The sequence below is a fragment of the Bison bison genome, unplaced genomic scaffold, assembly GCF_000754665.1.
Source record: "Bison bison bison isolate TAMUID 2011002044 unplaced genomic scaffold, Bison_UMD1.0 scf7180017864452, whole genome shotgun sequence".
Classification (NCBI taxonomy): Eukaryota; Metazoa; Chordata; class Mammalia; order Artiodactyla; family Bovidae; genus Bison; species Bison bison.
In genome coordinates, this window is record NW_011495014.1 from 212,819 (window position 1) to 238,524 (window position 25,706).

The following is a 25,706-nucleotide window of genomic DNA, read 5'->3' on the forward strand; positions in this document are numbered from 1 at the left end:
AATACAGTAACAATACATAACATAATTCTAATTGGCTAACAGTACATCATTCCATTTCTGACAGAGATGCTCAAGCACTGACTTGTCTTAACAAGTAAGGTTTTGTCACCTATCCTATTTCTCACTGCAAGTTGAAAAAAATCAAATCCCCAAACTAACCACCTCCCTTTTGCATGACACCAAATGGCTATGGAGGTAACTGATCATGTGGGCAAAAAGGAGATGAAAATCATGAGCTTAGAGGCTTTATGAAACTTTGGGAAATCAAACTTGGAGGCTATTTTCCATATTTAAATTAATGAAGCTCTAAGTTAAAAGTTCCAGAATCACCATATAACTGTTCCTATCACAGAGTGAATTTCTATTTGGCAACTAATCTTTAAAAACCTCTATTTTTTTAAGGGCAGATTTACAATCACAGTTTAAAAAAACTGTTGTAGATCCAAAAGAAAAAAAAAATTGTCTCTATAAAACCTAATTTTCACTTAAAATAGAAATCACACCAACAGCTGTTGTTCCCTGGTTTCGAGGCCATGCAACACATACCAAAATAAGAAGCCAAGCTCTCATTGACTTGTGTTGAGGAAAACAGGCTCATATGGACACAATATTTTTTTTTTTTAATTGAATCAGAGAAGGAAGTGTGATACACAACTGATCCAATGGTTATTGGGAAATTGATAGCAGATAAGTGACAATATTTTAGATTCATTTTATTACGATTTAAAAGATTTAAAAGAAAGTGAGTGGAAGATAAACAAGCTAGATCTTAGGCTAACAGTCCCTTCCCATTCCTTCCTGGGCACTCCTGAGAATGTCTAGTCTTGTGGAGACATCATATCATGTGTCATCTGCTTGCAGAGACTTGTATGTCTTTGATTGGATGGGGATCTTAGCTTATGGCCATTTGGTAATGTGTTCCATTCAAAGGCTTCAGGTTGAACTCACATTGGAAAGACTAAGGTACTCTTTTGGGTGATTACAGATCTTATTAATAGCTACTTATAATGTTTTATGTTCTTTAATACAATTTTCTCCATAAAAGACAGCATCAGGTATGCTTCCAGTGAGCATATGTTAGGCATTTCGACAGCACAGTGTGGACAAGTGGACATCGACTTGTCCACTACCTCCTTAGCATCTACTGAACGCCCCCTAGGGGACGGGAGGGGACCATGCATGCAAATGCAAACCACAGGGCCTGTTTCCAGCCTATTAAAAATGAAGAATTAAACTGTGGCCACAGTGAACCAGTGTTAATTACTATCTGGTAATTTGAAAATGGTACAATTTCATTTTACCGAGAGAAATTTAAACCTACTATGGGGACAACAACAATGTCACTTAAAAAAATATCTTGCATTTTGCATGAACTGTTTGTGATTGACAGTACTCCTTTCATGGACAGGACACTGGCGCAGACTTTGATCTGACTTGATTTTTTCTTATTTGAACACTAGAAACATTTCAGGGCTACTAATATTTATCTACAAAGCAGGAATCAGCTAAAGACAAATAGGGGGAACAAGTAAGCTAATTATAATCTTAAGACCTCAAATAGCATGTGAAATGTAAACATTTAATCTCTTACTTCTAAAGAATTTCTTGAAACCTCTTTGGACACAATGACATCATAGGACATACTAATAAAGAGAATTATTTAATACCTTTGTAACTATTCTATATAATTTTCATATTTCAAATTAAGAAAAAATACTCAAATATCCAGGCAACTTTGGCATTAACATCTCCAAGTAGGGGACAAAAATAACTACCAATGCAAAAATCATGAACAGCTTGGGAACAATCATGGGTGTCCCTAAAGTTCTCTTGGAAGAGCTTTTTTTTAAAGACTCAGGTGTGCTGAAATGAAACATGATGTCTTACTTCAGCCCAAATAACAATGAGGTTGAAATATACAGAGTGGAAAATTCAGACCCTTTCTACCCAAGTTGCAAGTGTGCAGTTTGCTCAAATTCAAACTCTCAAATACTCAGAATGAAAAGTTTGGCAACAGAACAGGACATTTTCAGGTTTACCTGTCATTTTGGCTGCAGGTGACCAAATTTTATCCCACTAAAGAGTTATTTCTCTCACCCAGTTGCTTGTTTACTTTGGAGAGCCTCTACACTGGAGAGCCTCTGTCCAGCAGCCGAGCTGGATCTGAATGTTAATAAAATCCTTGGGTGAAGCAGAAATCTTGTGCATTTTCCTCAACACTTAGTTTACTAACCCAAAATACGGATAGCTGCTCCCCTACTCTTAACATTTGTAACACTTAATTTGGAAATGGGGACTACTTAGATGCTGACCTTAGGGCCTTCATGATCTGAACTCTGAGGCAAAGAGGCTGAAAGGAGTCTTCCCCTCTCAGCTGTGGAGGTGGCGTGAACAGGCAGTAAAAAGGGAGGTGGAAAGCTTCTATTGCACATGGCAGATGGTTTTCATGAAAAGAATATGGATAAGGATGAGTCAGTGATATTTTGGTTTTATCACGTTTTTCTGAGAAACCTACATGTACATACACAGATCACACATTTTTATATCATTTATTGACCCAAGGCCAAATTCTACTCGAATTTCTACATTTATCTCCCTCTAATTGGCCTAGAAAAGCTATAGAATTGGAGAAAATATTACTTTTTCTAGATTCCTTCCTATATACCCCTTTGTACCTTGGGAAGATTTGAATATGACCAGGACAGGCTAAGTCAATTAATGGGAAACAACATTCCTACTAACCTATAGCTGACATTGCAATACACACTTCCAAAGCTATGGCCTGGCACAGGTAGAAGATATGAGATCTCACATATTTTCTCTCTCAGGCTTATCAGGCCACCATGGGAGAGCAGTAGACAAGAGATACATTATTCTTTATCTCAAAAGACCTATAAACACTATTTTGATGAATCAAAAAGGACTCTTTGCCTTAAAATGTAAAATGAAACACAAATGTATTGATACATAGAAGACTGCTTTGTTACTGTCAGTGGTCAGGGAGGCTCTGAGAATTCCCAATTCTCCTTCTAAGTGATTTTTGGGAAGAACAAAAGTCAGATGTTCAGATGTCTTTGCTAAGGACAGGCAATTTTCTTCATGTCATGCAAGTCTTCTAAACCTTTAATTTACAAGCAGATCTTTTGAAGTTATTCTTCTACGCTAAAGAGTGTCAAATGACCCAAATAGAAGCACACTGTGGCTTTCTGGTTTATTTCACCCATCAGAGGACTTGCTCTAGATACTAAAGCAAGGCACGAGGCTTTCTTCTGTTCCGTATCTTAGTTGAGAAGACATTTTCACCTTATCAAAACTTTTCAGCTATAACATGCTTGCTGGTTTACTTTTTATATATCTGCATTTTAGCAGATGTTCAGATGACAAGTACTTTTCATATTTAATGATTGGTCTTACAACTTGACCATCCATAAATTACTCTCCTAGACATACCCCTGTTCTGTGAAATAAAATAATAAGGTTTTCCAAGAAGAGTTAATCATACCATTTCATCAACAAAAAAGCAGACATATTTCTAAGGCCCTTCAATCATTACTATGGACCATACCAAAGACACATTATTTTATAAATAGGTGGGAAGACATTTAACATTACAGGGTGAGGTTTTGTTTGGGAGCATTCTTTTAACTATTAACAATCATGGTGCACATTGTGGGCACAAAGTTTTACTTCAATTAAAAAAAAAAAAAATTGACCTGAATGTGAGTGGCTTTGGGCAGGACATGCGCTTTTTAGTACTTTGCTGTCCTTTTCACTAGTCCTGACCTGCACATTGATATCACTTTGTGGTTTTGGACTCTTTGTTTCAGGAGATAGTCTTCCTGATTTATGAAATAAGTATAATAACTTTTTATTCCCTTTTACTAAAAGCTGGAAGAAAAGAGATAAAATCTTTGGTTTATGTGTATGGTTTTCTTATCTATACATAAATAACACTGCCCTGTAGGAGACTACAGAAACTTATTTTTTCAGTAGTCCTTCTCATTTACTGAGTAGAATTTTTGTTGCTTTTTTTCTGGAAATAGCTCCATTTGAACAAAAATTCCTGGAAAATGAACAAGTCCTTCAAAGAAGCAGACAAAAGGACCTACAGTCTAACACTGCTCAGTTTCTAGTAACAGGAAATTCTGTTATGTTAGGGTTATGTTTAAGGAGAAAAGACAAAGGGTAAAATGGTCTTATTCTCACTGGCTTTATTTTGCCCAGAAAAAAAAACAAAACAAAACAAGATCAAATACTAGAGAGGATGCTTTCTTGAAAGCTGGTTGCAGTAATGTGCTTTGCACTAGAGGTGACTTTTGGCAACTCTTGGAAGTCTCCTTTCTCTGTCCCCAAATATACTTAGCTTCTTTATTTCATACCATAGCCGAAGACTGCACTAATTAAAGGGGTTGTGGTAAAACCTGGTTGAAATCTGCTACTCTCTTTGTATTACTCTCAGATCATGGGACAAATTCCCAGTTGGAAGACTGATTTCTTTGTTTGTAACCATGAACTTAAGTTTTCCTTCAGAGCTGGAGCACTGACCCCATAATGGAGAATAAAGAAAAAAAAAAGTCTCTGTAACCTAAAAAGTTAATCCCCAACTAGCTACCATTCTCACTGAAGAAACTTTGGCTGTGTGTGCAAGAGAGGAAGTCTATTCCAAAGTAATTTAATACATACAAAACAATTTTAAGTCCTCCAATAACCACACTCTATTTGGAACAGCTAATTGACCATGAAGGGTTTCCCTCGTAGCTTAGTTGGTAAAGACTCTACCTGCAGTGCAGGAGACCCGGGTTTGATTGCAACCCACTCCAGTGTTCTTGCCTGGAGAATCCCATGGACAGAAGAGTCTGGCAGGCTACAGTCCATGGGGTCGCAAGAGTCAGGCACAACTTCACGACTAAACCACCACCACCACCACCAATTGACCATGAAAAATGATAATTACAAAACTGAGCTCATCCTGTTTCAACTTTACACTGGGAGAAAGGTCACTTGAGACTGAATAGGCCATTTCAGAACGGGCATTGTGACACAAAGAGAGCAAACCTATTTGGAGTTGCACGAGAATCTTGCACTGGGTTTTGCTTGCTCTAAGTGACCAATTAAGCTGATGCTCCTAGTAGACTAGGTCACAGCAAGAAAGGGGTAGAAGCAAACGGAGCATCTCCCTCACTGTCATGAACCCAGAGAGTAAAAAGAGTGAGGAAACCCTCTTTTGTCCACAGATTTACAAACAAATACAAAAAGAAAATAAATAATATTCTAAGACAGTACAAATGCAAATACCGTTCCCTTGTGTCAATTACGTAAAGCATGCCTACATATATAGAAGGGTACTTCTTCTTCATTCACAGACAGGACATATGGCAGTGCACTATTCAAAATGCTTTGATAATCCTAATTTTTGTTTCTGGTGCTGAGAGATTATGAAAGGAACTGCATTTGCAATTTATTAAATACTTCCAGGAACAAACAGTTCACTTTGTTTGGGACTTGTGGTTTTGAGGAATTAATCATCCATGGCACAAGCGCCAGTGAGGAGATACCCGTTGGTACCACTGGTCCCATTGGTGGTGGTCGCAGTATGGGGGTTCTTTCCTGGAGGTTCTGAGTCCTCCTCATCTGAGCTAGACTCAATATCACTTCGATCATCCTTGGACACCTGTGGAACACAAGAAGGTGAGTGCAACCGGCTCTGAAGAAATCATAAAGGTATAGCATGCTCAGAAGTACATGCAGTCATACATAAAGGAAAACATCTAAGTATTAAAAAAATCAAACAGGATAGGAGCATTGCCAGAGTAATAAGTTCCTCTTCATTGGAGATAGAGCAAAGTCAGTGATCAAGGAATGTAGGTGGACTTAGGCATCACAGGGGGTTAGCCTTGCTGACTTCCTTAAGTTACCTTTAGATATTCAGAACGTACTAGACCATGAACCCCACTCTTACTGCAAAGTAGCATACCATACTACTAGAATGGCACTATAGGAATTTGGTACAAATGGAACTATTTATTCTTTGATGATCACATTCTCTTTGAGAATCCTTTAGAGTCAGCTCTCAATTAATTACACTAATGGAGATATTTACTAGCTCTGATCATTAAAACATCATTCTTATTTGGCTTTTAAATGTATTCTTGTATGATTTAATTTGTCTTTCTGTCTGCTAGAATTAAGTAGAAATTTTGTTTTATATACAACATAACAACTAATGGCAGCAGGAGGCATTTGGGGTACTTGCTGGGTAAGGAATAGTTTAAAATATTTCCCAAGAAAAATCTAGTGACTGGATCATCATGAATTGACTCCCATCATTCCAGAGTTCTTCCATCCTTCATTCAGACTCATCAAGTCATGAGGATGACTTGGCATCAGGATATAAGTCTATACATTTCCATAAATAATGAAAAAAAACCATATGGTCTCATAAGGAGGTAACGTAGGAAGAAATTAAGGAAATACACTACTGCTTTTAAATTAAAATAGTTCGTACCTCCTACTTTATGCCTACAAACATAGTGAACATTTATCCCAACAGGCCTTAACATCCCTGGGTAACTGAGTGGCATGAACTTCTTTTCTAAGGGGGGTGGCAATAGGGACCTGGTGGCTTGTTTGGCTTCACAGAATGTTTCCCAATCTAGTCCCTTTTGATTCTCTAAGAGGTGGATTGAAAAGCTGGCAGAGTCTCCTGGGAAGCATTTCAGAATGAACTGAGGGATTTCCCACATCTCATTCTCTCTGTGTCACTGCTACCCTCCAACTGGAGAACCCTGGACTCCACTGCTCTCCCAACCTGAGAAGCCCCCATTCCTGCAGGACAATATCACCTCTATCAGGTGGGGTGGGGATGGGAGAAGGTGAGAACTGAGGACTGCTGCTCCAGCCTAAGCAGAGATGATTGAGTAAATATGTAAAAATGGATCTCACTCTAATGGCCCTTGAGATGAGACTTAGCTCACAAGGACCATCTCCAAGAAGATTTAGATACTGAAACACCAAAAGGACTAGATTATAAGGATACTTTAACTTAAAAATAAAAGATGGCTCACAAAGACAGCATTAGAATAAAAGCTCCACTACATTTAGCAATCCATTAGTCGTAAATTAAGCTGCTAATGGGAAAGAAAACTCCAGTTTCAAAGAGTGATTAATTTACATTTGCATGCTTAGTAAGATTATTTTTAATTGCATTTGGAAAAAAAAACTATACTTAAGTTACCTTCAAAGAAAGGAACAATTTAGAGTATCTTAAAATAACGCACAGGAATATAAAGCCTATGACCCATGGCTATGATGAATTTTACTGTCTTAGGTAAGCAGCAATGCCAGTTAAGATATTTTGAAGCCTGAGATCTGGAAAATTGACTGCCTCCTTGGAAAGTTGAAGGAGTAAGCTGGAGAGAAGACAATATACCTGGTAGAAATAGCAGTGCAGTAAGGACACAAATTATCTAATCTATGGCCCCCTTGCATTTTCAGTCACCGTTACCATAATGCCAGTATTGTGCAATTTGTATGCAAATGAGGACAGGAGAGATTTTGTTGTTGTTGTTGTTTTTGTTTGTTAGTAGAAATACACGCTCATTTTAGAGTAGGAGGTCATAGAGAAAAAGGTAAACTTTTGCTTCTAAACAACTCATTGCTCTAATTATTTTGGATTTGCATAGGAGACGATGCCAAGTATAGGCTTCATACTACGTGACTCGATGCCCCGAGCCCTCGTGACAGGTGCTTATGGAGGACAAAGTGGTCAGGTGCTGTCCTGCAGCCCAGGGCAGTCTTGGCAAAGAGCTGCTGCTCAGACCTCCCTGCTTGGACCATGCTGATCCTCTCCTCAACTTAGTTCTGCTTCTGCTACTTCACTTTGGTCTATTTCTCTTTTTCAACCAATGTTGAACACCAGTGAAAGAAATCCACTTCTTTCTCTATTGGATCATACAAAATTTAGCAGAATGCAGGCTCACACAAAAGGGCACTAACTGAGCATCCCTAGCATCCCTCACAGCTGGTGGGAGCCACACCTTGGTTAGAGCCTCTAGGCAGTGTCAACAGATTAGATAGAACAATATGCACCAGAGAACAAAAGCACCAGAGTGTTGCTCCAAAAGACTAACGTGGAAGCCAGGATGGCGAGAGAGAGAGGGATGAGAAACTTACATGTAAGGGGTTCCACTTCCCAGACTTCCAGGTGGGCAGAAGGAAGAGAACAAACAATGAAAGTAAGAAAATGTTGCGGAGAATGTTCCAGAAAAGTCACTGCTCTACACAGAGGGGTTGAGGCCCAGGATGCTTTATCATGAGCCCCATTTTTAACCAAAGAGATTTAACTAAATATTTACTGGCAAGTTATAAATGGTCAGAATGCATCAAGTAACACTTCTTATAAAAGAGTTATTAAATTTCTGTTTAATATAAGTATAATCAGAGAAGGACCAAAGGAGATAGAGAAAAGGAGAGCAGGAACACAGTAAATAATATATCTCCATGAATCTAAAATTATGAACACAGATCATTCAGCAAAGCAATGCAGATCACTCAGCAAAGCAATACTACATGTAAAAAAATCACTAAGAGAAAATGAAAATTTGTATTATGTTTCCAAGAGGTTATGCTAAACTTTGAAGGAGAAAAAGCAGTTTTGATGAAATTCTAAATAATAAATAATGTTCTTGGTGATTCAGAAGAACCCCAAACCATAATTTTCTGTGACATATTAGAAAGGGTGAGTGTTATCTTACCTTGCCTTTTGAAATAGCTTTGCAAGCTATTTTTACGATCAAGTAAGACCAGAAGCAGTTCAAGCCTTGTATTACCAACAGCAGTAGGTTAAAAACCCACCAGGAAGGGTAAGGTCCAACAATCTCCCAACTTTCAAATAATGTGGTATTTAACACCCTAAGGAAAAGGAGAAAGTAATCATTGAACACAACTTTTCACTGCCTTCAAAGGAACTCTAGTTACTGCAAAGAAGCATAAAGCCAGTGATACCCACTGGCTGCTCCCTTGCAAGGATGGTCTGAAAGCTAAGTGTTTCACCTAAGAGTCATCACCTGGATGATCCCACCATTGGCATCACATCCCTTGGGATTCTAGCTTGAATAGTGTACTTAGGTTCACCTTCAATTTGGTTTTCATTTCTTCCATTAATTTTCATCACAGTTTTTGATTGATTCCATTTCTCATTACCTGTTAAAAGGCCTGTATTGTCCTTGTTGTTTTGGGTCTTTAAGTAAGTGTGAGGAACATCATTTAGTAACATTACATTGCAAGAGAAAAAGAGCAATTAATTTCAGAAACACCAGTGAAATTTAAACTATATGCCTAGCATAGTGAGAGTTGGCATATACATAAGACCTAACCCCTGTCCTCAAGTGGTTTATAGCCTCAAAGGAGAGCCCTAATTTTGGGCTGGGTCCATATTTTGTAAGCCTTTTCCTGGTGAAGAACTGGCAACTGAAAGGTATTATATGGAAGTGATGTTTTGAGATGAGTGTTGGAAGGATTTTTTTTTTTAATTATTAGAATATACCGAGTATACTTAGTTTTAAGAGTATATACTTAAGGCAGGCAGAAGTATTTGAAGTAAGTGCTTCTCTCTGTTATCCACCATCAGGACAAGGATGCATCAGCCACGTGGGGCAGATAAAGGATACAGGATGGCTGGTCTCAGTGCGTCACACTCATCCTAAGCCGTCGGAAGGTGATTTTTGCCTTCCGGATTCGTAGTGCTGCCACAGAGAAGCTCAGCAGTCACAAGATTTTGGAATTATTCCACTTCCTTGCCTTCCTCCTTAGCTGAGTGCTGGGCTGGTTTGGAGATCTCAGTGGGTTAACAAAACTCATCTAAGTGTATTTCCACCAACTGTCACTGCAGTGCTTTGCCAGGACCCTACAGGAGAGGTTAGGTGGACAGCACTTGTTCACTAAGGGAGAAGGATGGAAAACTCTTGAATGCAAGACCACTCATGCAAGAACAGAAGGCACATATACAGAACATTTTACTATAAGAGTGTGATGAGTGCTTTGAAAAAAGTTAAGTACTTAGTAAATTCATAAAAGGAAAAACTAATTGAGTTAAGAGATAAAGAAAAAAAGGAGAATGAATACTAGAAAAACAGGTCTATGTCCAGTTCAGGTAACCTGAATTCACAGACCAGAATGAGACAGAGTGTGACTCTCATCCTGCCACGCTAGTTACCTCTCAAGAACAATGCTCAACACACGTGAATGTTAAAATCCTAAAATTGATAGTATGGAATTTAATTTGACAATTCACTAAGAGTAGATTGCTCTATGATATAATAGTAGTATTCATTCTGGTGGAAGAGAACCAACATTAGGAAATCTATTAATAAAATTATCACACATCCATAGGCCAAATCGGTACAAACCTAATTATTTCAACTGCACTAAAAGACATTTGGCAATGTTCAATTCCCCATTGCTGATGTTTAAAAACTGGAACTCAAAGTACTTAATATTATTTTTATTCAATTCAGCTCAGCAGTGGTCATAATACCAGAGTTATTGACTTTGTAATCAGGAACAGTCAGCATCACCATTATTATTTAACCCTGTTCTGGAGGTTCCAGCTATAAAGTGTGGTAGAAATAATAGGCATCAAAATAATAGGCATTAAATTTCTATAACTATAACAGCAAACAATGAAAATTTCCAATAACGGAGTGGTTAAAAATTATAAAGAAATTCTAGAAATTATTAAGTCACTCAAAGTGGTAAATATGTTTCAAGACTTTCTTTTGATAGATAAAAATCATAATATGCCAACTCCATAAGATAAATATATATTTGCGTATACATACAGAGAAAATGAAGAGAATTATAATTCATTGGAAGATATTAATCAAAGCCATGTTGGACTTTCTTTGGTGGACTGGGGAATTTTGCATTTTCTTTAAAAATTTATTTATTTATTTATTTAGTTTTAGCTGTGCTGGGCCTTTCTTTGTTGCTGCTCGGGTTTTTCTCTAGTGACGCAAGCGAGGGCTACTCCCTAGTTGCAGCGTGAGGGCTCCTCTTGCTGCAGAGCCTGGGCGTGATTGAGTGCCGGCTTCAGTAGCTGCTGCACGTGGGCTCAGGAATCGCAGTTCCTGAGCTCTAGAGCACAGGCTCAGTAATTGTGGCGCACGGGCTTAGTAGCTCTTCGGCCTGTGGGATCTTCCTGGATCAGAGATTGAACCCACATCTCCTACATTGGCAGGTGGATTGCTTACCACTGAGCCACCAGGAAACCCTGTATTTTCTTCTTTACATTCTTCACTTTTCCAAATCCATGACAAATAATTAGGGGAAAAAACACAAGTTTTTTGTAAAAAGGAATAAGTTAGGATAATGCCTGAATTCCCAAGAGGCAGCCATCTCTTTATACACCAGGTTGCGGGCCCCAGGACAACTGGTCTAAACAGAGTTCAACTCCTGGACAGTGAGACAGGACTCCTACATCTCATTTTTTTCTATCTCCAGCACCTTGCAAAATACTGGGAAGTAATTTGCTCACTGGACCTGCTGGCTGATAGGCCGTGTGTTAGTCCAGTAATCAAATAAATAGATATGCACGAGACAGCTCTGGAATAATCACAATAGTTTTATTTCAGAACCAGCTCTGCTTCTTGACATATTAAACATGTTGACCTTCAGAGGGAATTTAGTTTCATTTGAACAAAAAGAGGTCTTGTAGAAATGGCAACAATGACTGTGTGATGCTATGCATTATAAATTAGCCTTTGCTGAATTATGGGTTTGAGAGCCTTTCTCACCATTACAGTTTGTTTGGCTTATTATGAACAGGGTGTCATGCAGTCGCTGGTGACATGATATCCACATTAATTTTGGAAATGCTGCATCAGAATTCATAGGCTTTGCCATGACAGTCAGTGGCATCTCTGAGATTCTGCTCAGAAGTAATGGATTTCTTTGAAAATTGACTTGGCTGCCTGCAGAGATACTTGGGAAAATACAATCAGTGCACCAAATGGATATATCTCTCACTGAGAAGCTGGGGAAGAAAAACAATATATGAGGAATTGGGACTAGATATTATGCCACCTGGATTCTGAAAAACAGTAAACCCAGGAAACAGAGCCTCTGTTTAGCCACGGAATGTTTCTCATGAGAAAACTGTCCCTTTTGGGGCAAACTATTAAAATGGTGATTATAGGATTTTGCCCTTTCCTGGAGGTTAGGGTTAGGGTTAGGAGTGTCTATTTAATGATGTCATTACAAATCTACAGTGACAGGGTTCTGAAGAGCGGTTATATCTGAGGGAGGGCTGATGGAGGGAAAGGAGGGAGGTGGCTGGGATGCTGGAAACATTCTTGATCTTGATGCAGGTGGTAATTATGAAGATTATTTACAGGCAAATTTTTACAAATGTAAAAATGTATCAAGTTATATATTGAAGATCTATGTAGTACATTGTGAACATTATATCTCCATCAACTAAAACAGAAAAAAGTACTCTGTGGGCCAAACACTGCCAATTTGCAACCTCTGGGTTGCATAGTTACTATAATATCAGTATCTCTACCCGCCCCACCCCGACACCCTGCGCCACCACCTAATATAAATTCAAGGTATGGCTTCTGAGAAAACAGATTTTTTTCCTTCCCCCCAAATAGCCTACAGCATCAAACCTCCTGTTGCTCTAATCAAGTGGTGGAGAGTTTGGAGACCCCAGGGACCAGAAAAGACCATTTTCCTTTTCATTAAGGTTAGGCTCACTTAACCACTAGATGGCGCATCACGCATGTACAAAGTGTGCTCAAGGAGGTCTGTTCTGCCAGAACCTTGTGCCATAGTTTGGGTCCCAGGAAAAAAAATCACTCCATCATCAGGTAACACTTTCCTAAGAATCTCGCCAAACAATGGAATCAAGAGTCCCAGTCCTGTCTGTGCTTCTTTCTTCCTGCATAACTCCCACTAGAAATGATGCCTGCAGGGCAAAGCTCCAAGCAGTTCACTGGTGATGTGAAGACGCACACTGCCACCCCAATGGTTTAGCTCTGATGGGGTATTTTAATTGCTTTTTAATGAATCATGAGAATTTAGTTTGACTGTGACCTATAGTTACTTTTGTTCATGCTTTCCTTTTATGGATTCTTCATATTTGATTATTTCAGAAATATGTATATACAGGCTACGTGGGGATTGTGGGGGAGGGGAATATATACATTTGTACAGAAAATTTTACCTTTTTTTTTTTTTAAAGCAAAGCAAACTCAGAGTAGTCTCATTTTAATCCTATATTTAAGGCCTTGCTCATTTATATTCTAAACCATCAGTGTGACTTCTGCTTTCCCCTTAAACCTCAGAATTCCAAAAGTTTCCTACTGTCAGAGAGCACAGTGTCGAAAGATCTCCACTGGTATCTCATTCAGAAAAGCTATAACCAGTGCCTTTCCCCCATTCTTATCATGACTGCCAACTCAAGAGTTTAGGTTTATATGCAAAGTTATGCAAAGTTAGATAAACATCCTTACTTTCCACTCCATGTATCTTATTACTTTTAAAATATCCCACTGATTTAGAGGCAGGACCACATATTAATGGTTAGAATATTAAAGATGACACAGGCCCGAGTTCTTTCACTATATGAGTGAAGTTATAGGTGGGTGATTATGATGAGGCCATGGTACGTAACCATAAGCTTTGCCTGCTCCCCTTCCCCTTCTACCTCCACCTAAGAGCTCCATCTGAGCCTTGGGTTGTGTGTTTCTAGAGTGGTCTATATAAAAACTACAATAATTAGATCCGTCTAAAGGGCTTCCCAGGTGGCACTAGTGGTAAAGAACCTGCCTGCCAACGCAGGAGATGTAAGAGATGCGGGTTCGATCCCTGGGTGGGGAAGGTCCCTTGGAGGAGGGCAGGCAACCCACTCTAGCATTCTTGCCTGGAGAATCCCACGGACAGAGGAGCCCAGCGGGCTACAGTCCAGAGGGTTGCAAAGAGCCAGACACCACTGAAGCAACATAGCATGCACACCTATACTCAAATATCCAAAGAGGGTCAAGACTGCTTCTCAGTGAGAAGCAGGTTCAGGGCCTCACGCTGGGGATTGCTGCATGATGTCAGTGGGGGTAGACTAGAAAGGGAAACTTGTTTTACAGTCAGAATGAAGGTGTTCTTTAGAGCTTTTGAATGGTCTTTGACTTTGCTTTTTCAGAGAGACTGCAGTATATTTCAGGATGTGTGCTTCTCTGGCATTTATTTTAATTCGACCTACATGAAACATAAATGAAAAGTAGATTCTACCTGAAACTTATCCATGATCTACTGGCATGTTTTGCTCATTTTAAAGTAGATGCTAGTAGAAAAGCATTTATAATGTACTCTCAACAGAAACCATGAACACAATACCTGAAAAAGGAGTCGGGTAATTAATTCACTGTGATAAGAAATCCTCTTTGTCCTGGGTTTCCTAAGGCAATAAAAACCCCAGGCCTAAAGAACAACTTGGTCAAGTGTTGGGTAGTCAAGGCTGCTACATGACTGAAAAACTCACTCTCAATTTTCTTTTAACAAGATGGCCCCACCCACAGCTTGGGTTTCTCCACAGCACTGGTGTGGGTCAGCAAGATCTCTTTTAGGAGGACAGCTTCTGGGTAGCTCGCAGCTTGGGTGCCTAATTATCTCAAATAATAGATACACGAAGTCTGTAGCAGACATAGGAGTGATTTCTCTATCCTTGACAGGAAGCGAAACTTGAACATTTGTCTTTCCTCTAGCAATGGGCATATCAGTTCTGTCATATTCTATCCAAGTAAGACATGGGATCAATTCGTTTATTTTTATTTTTAGGTCATAGGCTGGTCAGACTTAGACACTGATCCCTTATAACACAGCAAGCTTGTCTCTGGTGACTTACTTGCCAAGGTGGATGTTTTTCTCAAAATTAGTCATTGCCCTCTTGCTGCCCCATTTGCTGTCTGTCCACCTGAGTTCCCAACCCCTTCACTGCCTGGTCTGCCTTTCTGTATTCCTGACCTACCAACCTGAGTTTCTCTATCCTAGAACATGTCCATCAAGCTGTATCTTGATTCTTACATGCCTGCTTTCAACACTCTGCCTACCTCTTAGGTACCTGCTGTTGCTGCTGCTAAGTCGCTTCAGTAGTGTCTGACTCTGTGCGACCCCATAGATGGCAGCCCAACAGACTCCTCTGTCCCTGGGATTCTCCAGGCAAGAATACTGGAGTGGGTTGCCATTTCCTTCTCCAATGCATGAAAGTGAAAAGTGAAAGTGAAGTTGCTCAGTCGTGTCCGACTCTTAGCGACCCCATGGACTGTAGCCTACCAGGCTTCTCTGTCCATGGGATTTTCCAGGCAAGAGTACTGGAGTGGGTTTGACCCTAAAACAGACTTCTCTGGTTCTCAATAACTGTTCTTTATTAAATAGTATATGTTGAGCACTGGCCCAAACATGATAAATACATGCACTGTGCTTAGTTGCTCAGTTGTGTCTGACTCTTTGTGAACTCATGGACTGTAGCCCGCCAGGTTCCTCTGTCCATGGGGATTCTCCAGGCAAGAATACTGGAGTGGGTTGCCATGCCCTCCTCCAGGGGATCTTCCCAACCCAGGGATCGAACCTAGGTCTCCTGCACTGCAGGCAGATTCTTTACAGTCTGAGCCACCAGGGAAGCCCATGAATACTGGAGTGGATGGCCTATCCCTTCTTCAGGGATTTTCCTGACCTAGGAATCGAACCAAGGTCTCCTTCATTGCAGGCAGATTCTTTACCAGCTGAGCTACCAGAGAAGCCCGTTATTTACATGGTTTTACTTAATTCTTTCAAAAACTCACACAGTAGAAATCCCATATAGTAGAATACTTACACTAGCTAACATTTATTCTTAACTATGTGTTAGGTGATGGGCTCAGGTTTTACATATTTTAACTCATTAAACCCTCATGAAATAAACCTTATGGATAAATCCTATTTTTTCAAAGTAGGTACTATTATATCTGTTTTACAGTTGAAGAACCTGAAGCACAGGTTTGTCTGTATACCCAACACTACCCCCTCACTGTGGGGTATACATATTAGTGAGCCTCAAAGAACTCATAATTAAGTTGGGGAGCTGGGGTTGGAATATAAATTGGCATATTGTATTTGGTGGATAATGCTACCACATGTATCAAAATGTGCATATCTACTGAGGCTGTGAATCTATTTCCAAACCTTTGTCCTAAGGAAGAGTTTCAGGGATTTATAAGATTTAGCCATAAGGATATTCATTTAAATATTATTTATAGTAGCACACTACTTGAAATATCCTAGATAATGCCTAAAAATAGAGTACTTATGAATAAACAATGATCTTCTCATAAGATGAAATACTCGTAGCTAATAAAATTATGTTATAGAAGAATACTTAATGAAATGGAAAAAAGTTTATGGTACAATGTTAAATGAGAAAAACAAAGCTATAAAACAGTATGTGCAGAATGAGCCCATTTTGGTAAAGAAGAAGATGTAATTTTAAGCATATAAAATGTTAGAAACAAAGATATCAAATTATGAACAGCAGTTATTTCAGAACTATGAGACTTTTTTTTCTTTGTGGTGTTTCATATTCCATGACATTTCTATAATGAAATTTAACTATAACATGTATATAATCCCATAAATAAATATCAGTTTAAGTTAAAATTTGAGGAAATCCAATGAGAATGATAATTGATTGCTATTGTTGCTGTTCAGTTGCTAAGTCGTGTCTGACTCTGCGACCGCCTGGAATGCAGCATGCCAGGCTCCTCTGTCCTCCACTATCTCCCAGAGTTTGCTCAAATGCATGTCCATCGAGTAGGTGATACAAATGATCTCATCCTCTGCCACCCCTTTCTCCTTTTGCCTTCAATAGCCAAGTGCTATCCAAAGCCTCTGAAGGTCTATCTAGGGCAAAGAAGGTAACACATTTTTGTAGCGATGGATGGGTTTCCTGAAAGCCACCTCCTCAGAGCTGCAGAGGGGCAGCCCGGCTTGGCTGGGGTGGTTCTCCTTGGAGTCCCAGCTTCCTGCTCTGGATGGAGAGATGGTGACTGACAGCACTGTCTGTGGGCACACCAGCTGGTCCCCCTGTCCCCTCAGGCGGGCAGGTTTTATACGAGTGGGGTGGGGGTGGCTGGCTCCTGGGAGTGCTGAGGAGGAGAGCTGCTCACAGGGCAGAGCAGGGCGTCCAGTGGTGGCGAAGCCTCTGCCTCTCTGGGATGATGTCTGCTCACAGCGCTGCCTCCAAAGACAGAAGCTTTTATTCTTTCTGAACAAAAGCAGCAGCTCGCTAAATTCAACTGTGGTTATGGGTGTGGAGATTTCTGAGACGGCAGAGAGGCCAACTGAACACACATCCTAAGCACATTTGATTTGATCACTTTTGTCCCTGGAACGGGGGTTTGTTGGCACGTTTGGGGCTGTTTTCATCAGGGTTCCCGGGATTTAGAGCTAATAACCGGCCTAAGAACTGTGAGACCCACCTGGTCTCTGCACTTCTGTTACTTTCTTATTTCATGATTTTGTGAAAGAAATGTGTCTGCAAGATATAAGAGACAGCTTCTGAAAACTATGGGTGCAACACCTGCAAATCTCGTCTTTGGGGGCAGGAAGAAATGGAAAGAGGATGGGGAAAGAGGGTAGAGAGAGAGGTGATGTGGGGATGGGAAACGGGCAGACAGAGGAAGGAAGAAACAGGAGGCCTGCTTTCCTGGGGCCGTGCTCCAGCCTGAATCTTGAATCAGGACCAGGCCTTGCACAAACTCAACGTGACATTTAATACCACCCCGTTTCTGGGATTAAATGTTACACTAATAAAAAGAGAGCCGCAAGACAAACAGTTGTGCCCTGGAAGTGGAGAGGGAAGCGGCTGTGCAAAGCTCAGGGCCTGAAACTGAGCTGCTTCCACCTGTTACTGCCTGCTGCAAATCTGCCCAGTGTGATTTATTTGCTGGCAAATTCAGCACAGGTGCGTATTCTAACCATTTACTGCGGAAGCAAGAATTACAAACCCTACCTTGCAGAGAGGGAAGGCCAAGCTGCAGCAAACCTAGAGCCCCCCACCCCAGCATCTGACTCAGGTGGTCCCAGGATGGCCGCTCAGCCAGGGTGTGCAGTTTCAGGACAGCAAACAGTTCTTTTGCAGAAATCCCAACTGAAGATAAATCAAGGTAGTGGCCCTTGGACAAGTGGTTTTATTTGTTAAAACTCATCTTTGAATACTTTAAAGGCTAAAGCTCCAATACTTTGGCCACCTGATGCGAAGAGCCCACTTACTGGGAAAGATCCTGATGCTGGGAAAGATTGAGGGCAGGAGGCGAAGGGGGCAATAGAGGATGAGAAGGTTGGATGGCATCACCGACTCAATGGACATAAGTTTGAGCAAACTCTGGGAAATACTGAAGGACAGGGAAGCCTGGAGTTCTTCAGCCCATGGGGTTGCAAAGAGTCAGACACGACTGAGTGACTCAACAACAACAACAACACAGTGGGCTTCATCTAAAAACCAAAAAAAAAAAAAAAATTTAACTGGCAGGACAAGATACTCTGCTCCTACTAGTTAGAGTGAGTGTGTGTGTGCGTGTGCACTCAGCTGTGTCTGACTCTTTGCAGACCCCATGGACTGTAGCCTGCCAGGCTCCTCTATCCATGGGATTTTCCAAGCAAGAATACTAGAGTGGGTTGCTACTGCCTTCTCTGCTGTTTAACTATACTTATCCATTCAACCTCAGTTACTTCTTCCCATAGTCCCTGGTCACAAACAGAATGTTTACAGTTAGTGAGCTGAATATTATTAGACTTCTATCACTGACAGAAACAGCATTAGCCAAGGCCTTACCCTAAATCACAGAGAAAATTTCTTACACACCATTGGCTATCCCTGTGTACAGCACCTAGCACCTCGTTAGGAGGTCTGAGTGGCATTTGGGTGGCAATCTGGTACAGCTTTCACTCACATACATCATAGATGTTGATGAGTAAAGTGCTACATCATCAATGGAAAAGTAGGGAGAGGATATGAACAGATCACGGAGGAAATACAAATGACATTTGAAAACATGAATGAAATGTTCCACTGTGCTTATAATCCAATCAATGCCACATTAAAATAAGAGATACTTATGCCAAAATTTGGGGGCTGATGTATCAATGACATCTGCAACCCACTTTCAGATGATTTGGCAAATGTAAGAGAAATGCATGTGTGTAAATAAATGTCATGAGTACTGCAAGGGGTCACAGCGGATGAATGCAGGTGAGGAGTACATATATTTCTAAGTTCAGGAATATGCATGCAGTACTCTTTTAACAGTAAAAAAGAAACAAATAGATGGTTAGTATGCATATCTATATGGTGGAATGTTAGTCATACATTAAAATTATGTCTTTTGTTTAATGGCATAGGAGAATCCTCACAACTTAGTGAAAAGTGAAAAAAATCATATTAAATCATATGTAGTATGATACTCAGTTTTTGAATACAAAATGTGATTAAAAGGAAATATTCCAAAATGTCCACATTGGTTACTTCTGATTCTAGTAATTTAAAATATAAGATTTTCTACATTTTCCAAATGTATGTACTATTCTTATAAAGAGAGAAAACACTTGAGAACTTTTTTCAAGAATGATGATATAAGAAACACTTTTACACTTTCAAGTTAAGTTAAAAAATCTCTCTTTGCATCCCACTGTCAGCAGGAGGAGAGGCGAAGCTGAATCTTCGATGCTGGGGCTGAACACCTTTAGGAAGACGCCCAAAGTGTACACATGGAGGGAGCTCGAATCTGAGCCACAGCTGTTGGTTTTAGGATTCACGTTTCTATAAGCAAGCATCCTTAGCATGGCACTCAGGTGGTACTAAAGAGACAAATCGAAAAAAAATCAAAAACTCAGGAGGTCAGATGGACCTTTCAGATTATTCTCCCCAACTCTTCCTCAGACTGAGATCCTACCTGAGCCCAGTGGCAGAGAGGTGGGCTTCCATTTGCATTCTTGTCCTGGGGGCCACAAGGTGAAGATGAAGAGGCTAGGGTGAAGCACACAGCAGTTCAGTTCCGTCACTCAGTCGTGTCCGACTGTTTGCGACCCCATGCACTGCAGCACGCCAGGCCTCCCTGTCCATCACCAACTCCCGGAGTTCACTCAGACTCATGTCCATCGAGTCGGTGATGCCATCCAACCATCTCATCCTGTTATCCCCTTCTCCCACCTTCAATCTTTCCCAGCATCAGGGTCTTTTCCAATGAGTCAGTTCTTTGCATCAGGTGGCCAAAGTACTGGAGTTTCAGCTTCAGCATCAGTGAATATTCAGGACTGATTTCCTTTAGGATGGACTGGTTGGATCTCCTTGCAGTCAAATACTGGCTTTCTGGCATACATTTTTGGTTCAGGAATTATTTAAATATACATGTGACGTCTGGAGTTTGTATTAATATAAATATACATAGTATGTTCACTGAGAATGTTCAAAATCAGTTTTTAGTCAGATGGTGTTTTTCAGTTTAAAATGAATTCCCCCCCTAATCTGTAGAATTTAGAAACCTGGTTTCTCCAGGTCCCACCTTGTGCACTTCAGTGAGCCTGTCCTGTAGGCTGGTGGCTCCCAGGCCTGTGGTTCGCTGGAATTCCCTGGGGAGCATCAATCATACTGACACCTGTGATGGCCTCTAGAAATTGTCATTCAAATAGTCTGGGGTATAGCTTCAGTGGTGTGATCTTCGAAAGGTCCCCAGATGATTCAAACGTGCAGACAAGTTTGGGAACTGCCTCTTTCATTCTCTATTTCCTTTTCTGACTTGTTTTTTTAAAAATCCACAAATAATTCTGAATAACTTCTGATCAACCATTTCTGCTTTCAGTAGACATGATGCTTCTGGGTCATTTATATTTGCATGTGGCTGAATGATATTTACCAGGCTTTTCGTGAAATGTTTAAAATGTCCCTTCTCCTACTTTAATGAGAACAATGGTGCCCTGGCATCAGAACCCCCAAACTGGAGGTTACAAACTGTCCTGATTCAGAGAAAGCTGAGGACCCCACTCTTCCCTGCGCCTTGATTACCCTCCTTTGGGTTACACAAAGTTTATGCTTAACCTCCCAGGATTTTGCAGAAATTGTTCTTTGAAGCAAGTCTGAAGCATGAGCTTGTGAACTCATTCAGACAATAAGTAAAGCCCGACACAAAAGAAGCAGTGTCCACAGATGCAGATGAAGAAGCCCAAAGCTGGAAGAGATGATGGTGTCCTTATCCCTGCCCACACATAATTGATATTAAAAGTGATTCCAAACCATAAAACAGTAAGAAAATTCCTAAAAATCTTTTTTTTTTTTGGCATGGGAAATCAAGTCAATTCTTGTTGAAATGTAAAAATATTAAAAGAAAATGTTTATAGCCCACTTTGTTTGTGTCCTAAGCACACACTTTTTTTTTTTTCAAGTCTTCATTGAATTTGTTACAATACTGCTTCTGCTTTATGTTTTGTTTTTTTGGCCCTGGGGCATATGGCATCCTAGTTCCCCAAACAGGGATTGAACCCACACACCCTGTATCGGAAGGCGAAGTCTTAAACACTGACTGTCAGGGAAGTCCCCTAATACCCCACACTTAACTGGCCTTTTAGGTACCCTGCATGGAGTGTCCTTGGTGAGTGTCTGTGATTCATCACCCAGTTATGATGACTCAGATCACTTAATATCCAACTTGCTAAAGAGAGAACAGTGATCATTATAGATTTTTACTTGATAAGAATATTCCCCTTTAGATTCAATCAATATTGCCAAGTTGTCTAAGATATATCACTGGGCTTGTTATGTTTAAAACACCAGAGGAGACTATATAAAAGATTTTCATGTTCATTTTTGAAAAGCAACTCTCACACGGCTCCAGCTAGTAACTCACTGTCTGTTCGACCTTACCTCAAGTTGCCTCTTACATCAGGATGGCAGATATAAATATGGACACAAATATTACTCTACTTTAACCGGGAGGGTTAGGAATGGCCCCATGGAGTGTGAGGCCATGGGACAACCAACCCCTTCCTCACAGAGGATATTGAGATAAGGGAAAATCAGTCTGCCTGAAAAGGCAGTTGAAATTTCAAATAAGCACTCGTCCCAAGGAGAAGGATGTTGAGCGGCAGCAGGGAGCCATCCTACTGTTCTGAAGCTGTGATGCTGAAAGATCTCAGGAATAACTGTAATCATTTGAATTACTCTTCTGCTTCGATCCTTCCAACACTGCCACTGCAATTAGACTAAAATCCCAAACACATCCCTAGGCCCATAAAAATCCCTAATCTTGGGCCCCTCCTACCTCTCCAACCTCAGGTCTGACCGTCACCCTCTTGTTCATCAAGCTTCTTTCTGTTCCAGAAACAGGCCAACACTCTTCACGCCCCAGGGAGTTTCCTGTGCCTGGCCTCTCTCTATGACTTATCTTTTACTGTGTGTCTATTTCATTTTAGATACTTTCCCATGATTCCACTGCCTCTCACTTTAAAGCATAAGCTCTAAGAGTGCAACGATTATGTGCATCTGACCTGCTTTACATCTGCCCGGGCACCGTAGAGAACCCTAGGTCCTGATAACAGGGGATGCTTGACCAACTCTCTTTTCAAGAAAGCCGACAGCAGGTGTGGCCCTCCCTTCAGCAGCCCCCAGAGGATCCCTGCTGGATACACGGATCTATAAGTACAGATAGAGCCAGGCAGCTTTTCACACTTGCCTCATGATACTTATACCCATAGATATAATTTTTCAGTGCATCCTGCTATCATTGTTTTGGGTCTGTTTACTGCCGAGACGTTCATTTTCGCAGAAGCATTAGACACGCAACAGGAAAAAAATGAGAACATTAGGCCCCTGAAAATAAAATTATTAGGATGCTAAGCAATGAAGGAGATGGCACGTCACACTGAGGCTACTACAGAGAGGCTCTGGAAGGCCTTTCAAGTGAACACTGGAACACCCACAACCAAAGCAAACTGCGAAACCAACAACATGCTAACGCTGTGCATTTTATCATCAGCCACTGTGATTTGTTTCTTCCTCTGCAGGGCACGACAAATGACACTGAAGTCAAAGCTCAACTTTTTTCCCCGTAAAGCCGTGACTATTTTCCTTGGAGCCTGGGCCCTCGACAACCATGCGGCTGCCAAGAATGTGCTCATCCTTTGAAACAAATGCTATGCTGAAACTGATGTTTTCAGATGCCAACTATATAACCTGAGACCGTCTATGTTATTTACATGCCTCTCGTACAAAGGAATCAATGCTTAGAATATCACTGCTGCTGATTCCTGAATGTGGTGGTCACATTTATGGTCTTTGGAGATGAAGAGTGACGTGCCATTAAAGTGCGCCCGCCTGAGTGGTCCTGAAATAACAATTTTGCTGATTTCTCTGTGACCTTTGATCTCATTACCAGCCTGCTCTAATGAAACAAATGAGCACACAGTCAAAATCATGCTTGTGATTCTTCAGTGCGGTTTTCCAGCCAAGTTTGTCTTTTGTTTTGTTTTGAAATACTCCTGCGCACGCGCGCAGACACACACACACACACACACACACACACACACACACACACACACACACCTGCCTGCTTGGTACCTCCTCTGGGTTATTTACAAGGCATCTCCAAAACCAAATTTATATTTTTCCCCACCTATTCCTATTACATGTAACACCACTGCCACAACTGCTGCCACTCTTATTCGTAATCATCATAACTCCAGAGATATACTATTGTTTTTATCCCCAAATTTTACAGAAGAGTTTAGACTGGGTAGGTAATTTACCCAGAGTCATGCAGTCACAGGGACAGGCCCAGGATCTGAAGATATACTGGGTTTGTCCAGCACTCATTCTGTTAACCACCATCTCCTTACTTCAGTAAACGGCTTTAGCCCTCGTTGAGTTACTTAAGTCAAAATTGTGGGGTTGCCCATTTACAGTTCCAACTCCTTTATCCATCTTCTCTATAACCAATGTGACTGCACACCCCATCAATCTCCTAAATTCATTTGGAAACCATTTACTTCTGTCTTCCCTGCTACTACTACACTCTGCCACCATCAACTCCTACCTAGGCAGTTACTGTAACAGGCTTCTAAATAGACTAGTCCCCAAGTTAGACCTTGCTGCACGATGATTACAAACAAAAAGGCAACGTGGACTCATCAGTCCCACATTCCCAATCTATCCCTCCCTCCACCCTTCCCCACTGTAGATAACCAACAAGGACCTATTGTATAGCACAGGGAAATCTGCTCAATATTCTGTAAAAACCTAAATGGGAAAAGAATTTGAAAGATAGATACATGTATATATGTAACTGAATCACTTTGCTGTACACCTGAAACTAACTCAAAATTGTTAATCAACTATGCTCCAATATAAAATAAAAATTAAACAAAAACGTACCAATTCCATAAACATCACAAAGTCCAGAGAAATAAAGGAACACTTTAATTAATTAACAACAATAACAAAAAGGAAATGTGAGTAATGAAATCATGTAGCAGTATTTGGGGTCATCCAGATAACTCAGATTATGTATATTTTTAAAATTTAGACTATCAATGTGAACCATTTCAAAACACTTCCTCAATTGTCGAGTAGATACAAGAACCCCCAGTGCCCAAGCTGACCCAGACTCATTCTTCAGATGGCAGCTTCACAGTCATTCCTTAGGGAACCATTCTCTGACTCTCAGAATAGGCTGGATCCTCAGAGCAGCCCATTTGTCACACCTACCTGTAGCTGTGTGATTGACATATGCCTCCCTAGACTGACAGCTTCGTGAGGGTAGGGACTGCAAGCTTTACCTTTTCACGTTGGTCTCAAATACCTAGTAGAGTGTTCAGCAAATAGCAGGATTTCAAAGATTTGTGGGATAAATGAAATTTGTCCATAAATGAATGGAAATTAGAACGGCTTTGGTATTTTCTAATTCTGAATGTAATATATATTGTGTAGAAATTTCAGGCTATCTGGGAAAAGTTAAGAAAATAAAGTCAATTCCTGGGAGGAGCTAAGATGGCGGAGTAGGACGAGGAGAAAACTTTCTCCCCCACAAATTCATCAAAATAACATTTAAACGCGGAGTAAATTCCACAAAACAACTTCTGAATGCCGGCAGAGGACATGAGGCACCCAGAAAAGCAACCCAAGTCTTCGAAAGGAGGTAGGAAAAAATATAAAAGACAAAAAAAGGGACAAAAGAGGGAGGGATGGAGTTCCATCCTGGGAAGGGAGTCTTAAAAAGAGAGAAGTTTCCAAACACCAAGAAACCTTCTCACTGCTGAATCTGTGCGGAGCCTTGGAAGCACAGAGGGCAACATAACAGGGAGAAAAAATAAATAAACAATTAAAACTCGCTGATTACGAGCCCTATGGTAACTCCCCCACTGAGAAGCAGCGCAGACGCCTGCGCACGCCACTAGCAAGTGGGGGCTGGGCAGGGAGGCATGGCGCTGGCTGCATCGCTTAAAGGATTTGGCCTGAATACCCCAAGCGCTATCTGAGTGAAATAATTTGGGCTAGCAAACCAGACTGTGGGAAATCTACCACACGAAAAGCCAGCCCTAACCTAAGACACCGCCAGGCCCGCGCACGGAACAAAGGACTGAACAGAGATAGCCGGCTGCAGACCATCCCCCTCCGGTGACAGGCAGCCAGA

The 25,706-nt window shown here is 40.7% G+C and overlaps 1 protein-coding gene across 2 annotated transcripts in view; it reads right to left on the minus strand.

Moving 5' to 3' along the window:
• Nucleotides 1-6: 6 nt before the first annotated feature.
• CERS6 (ceramide synthase 6) overlaps nt 7-25,706 on the minus strand; it is a 353,731-nt gene continuing 328,031 nt past the window's right edge. Inside the window, exons 9-10 of one of the 2 annotated variants that reach the window (XM_010858927.1) lie at nt 8,754-8,910; nt 5,426-5,671 (exon numbers count right to left, since the gene is read on the minus strand). In XM_010858927.1, the coding sequence (XP_010857229.1) occupies nt 5,519-5,671; nt 8,754-8,910 (310 nt within the window). In that variant the 3' untranslated portion in view covers nt 5,426-5,518. Of the gene's footprint in view, nt 5,672-8,753; nt 8,911-25,706 lie in introns of both variants that reach the window. The other variant, XM_010858928.1, reaches the window with a different exon arrangement.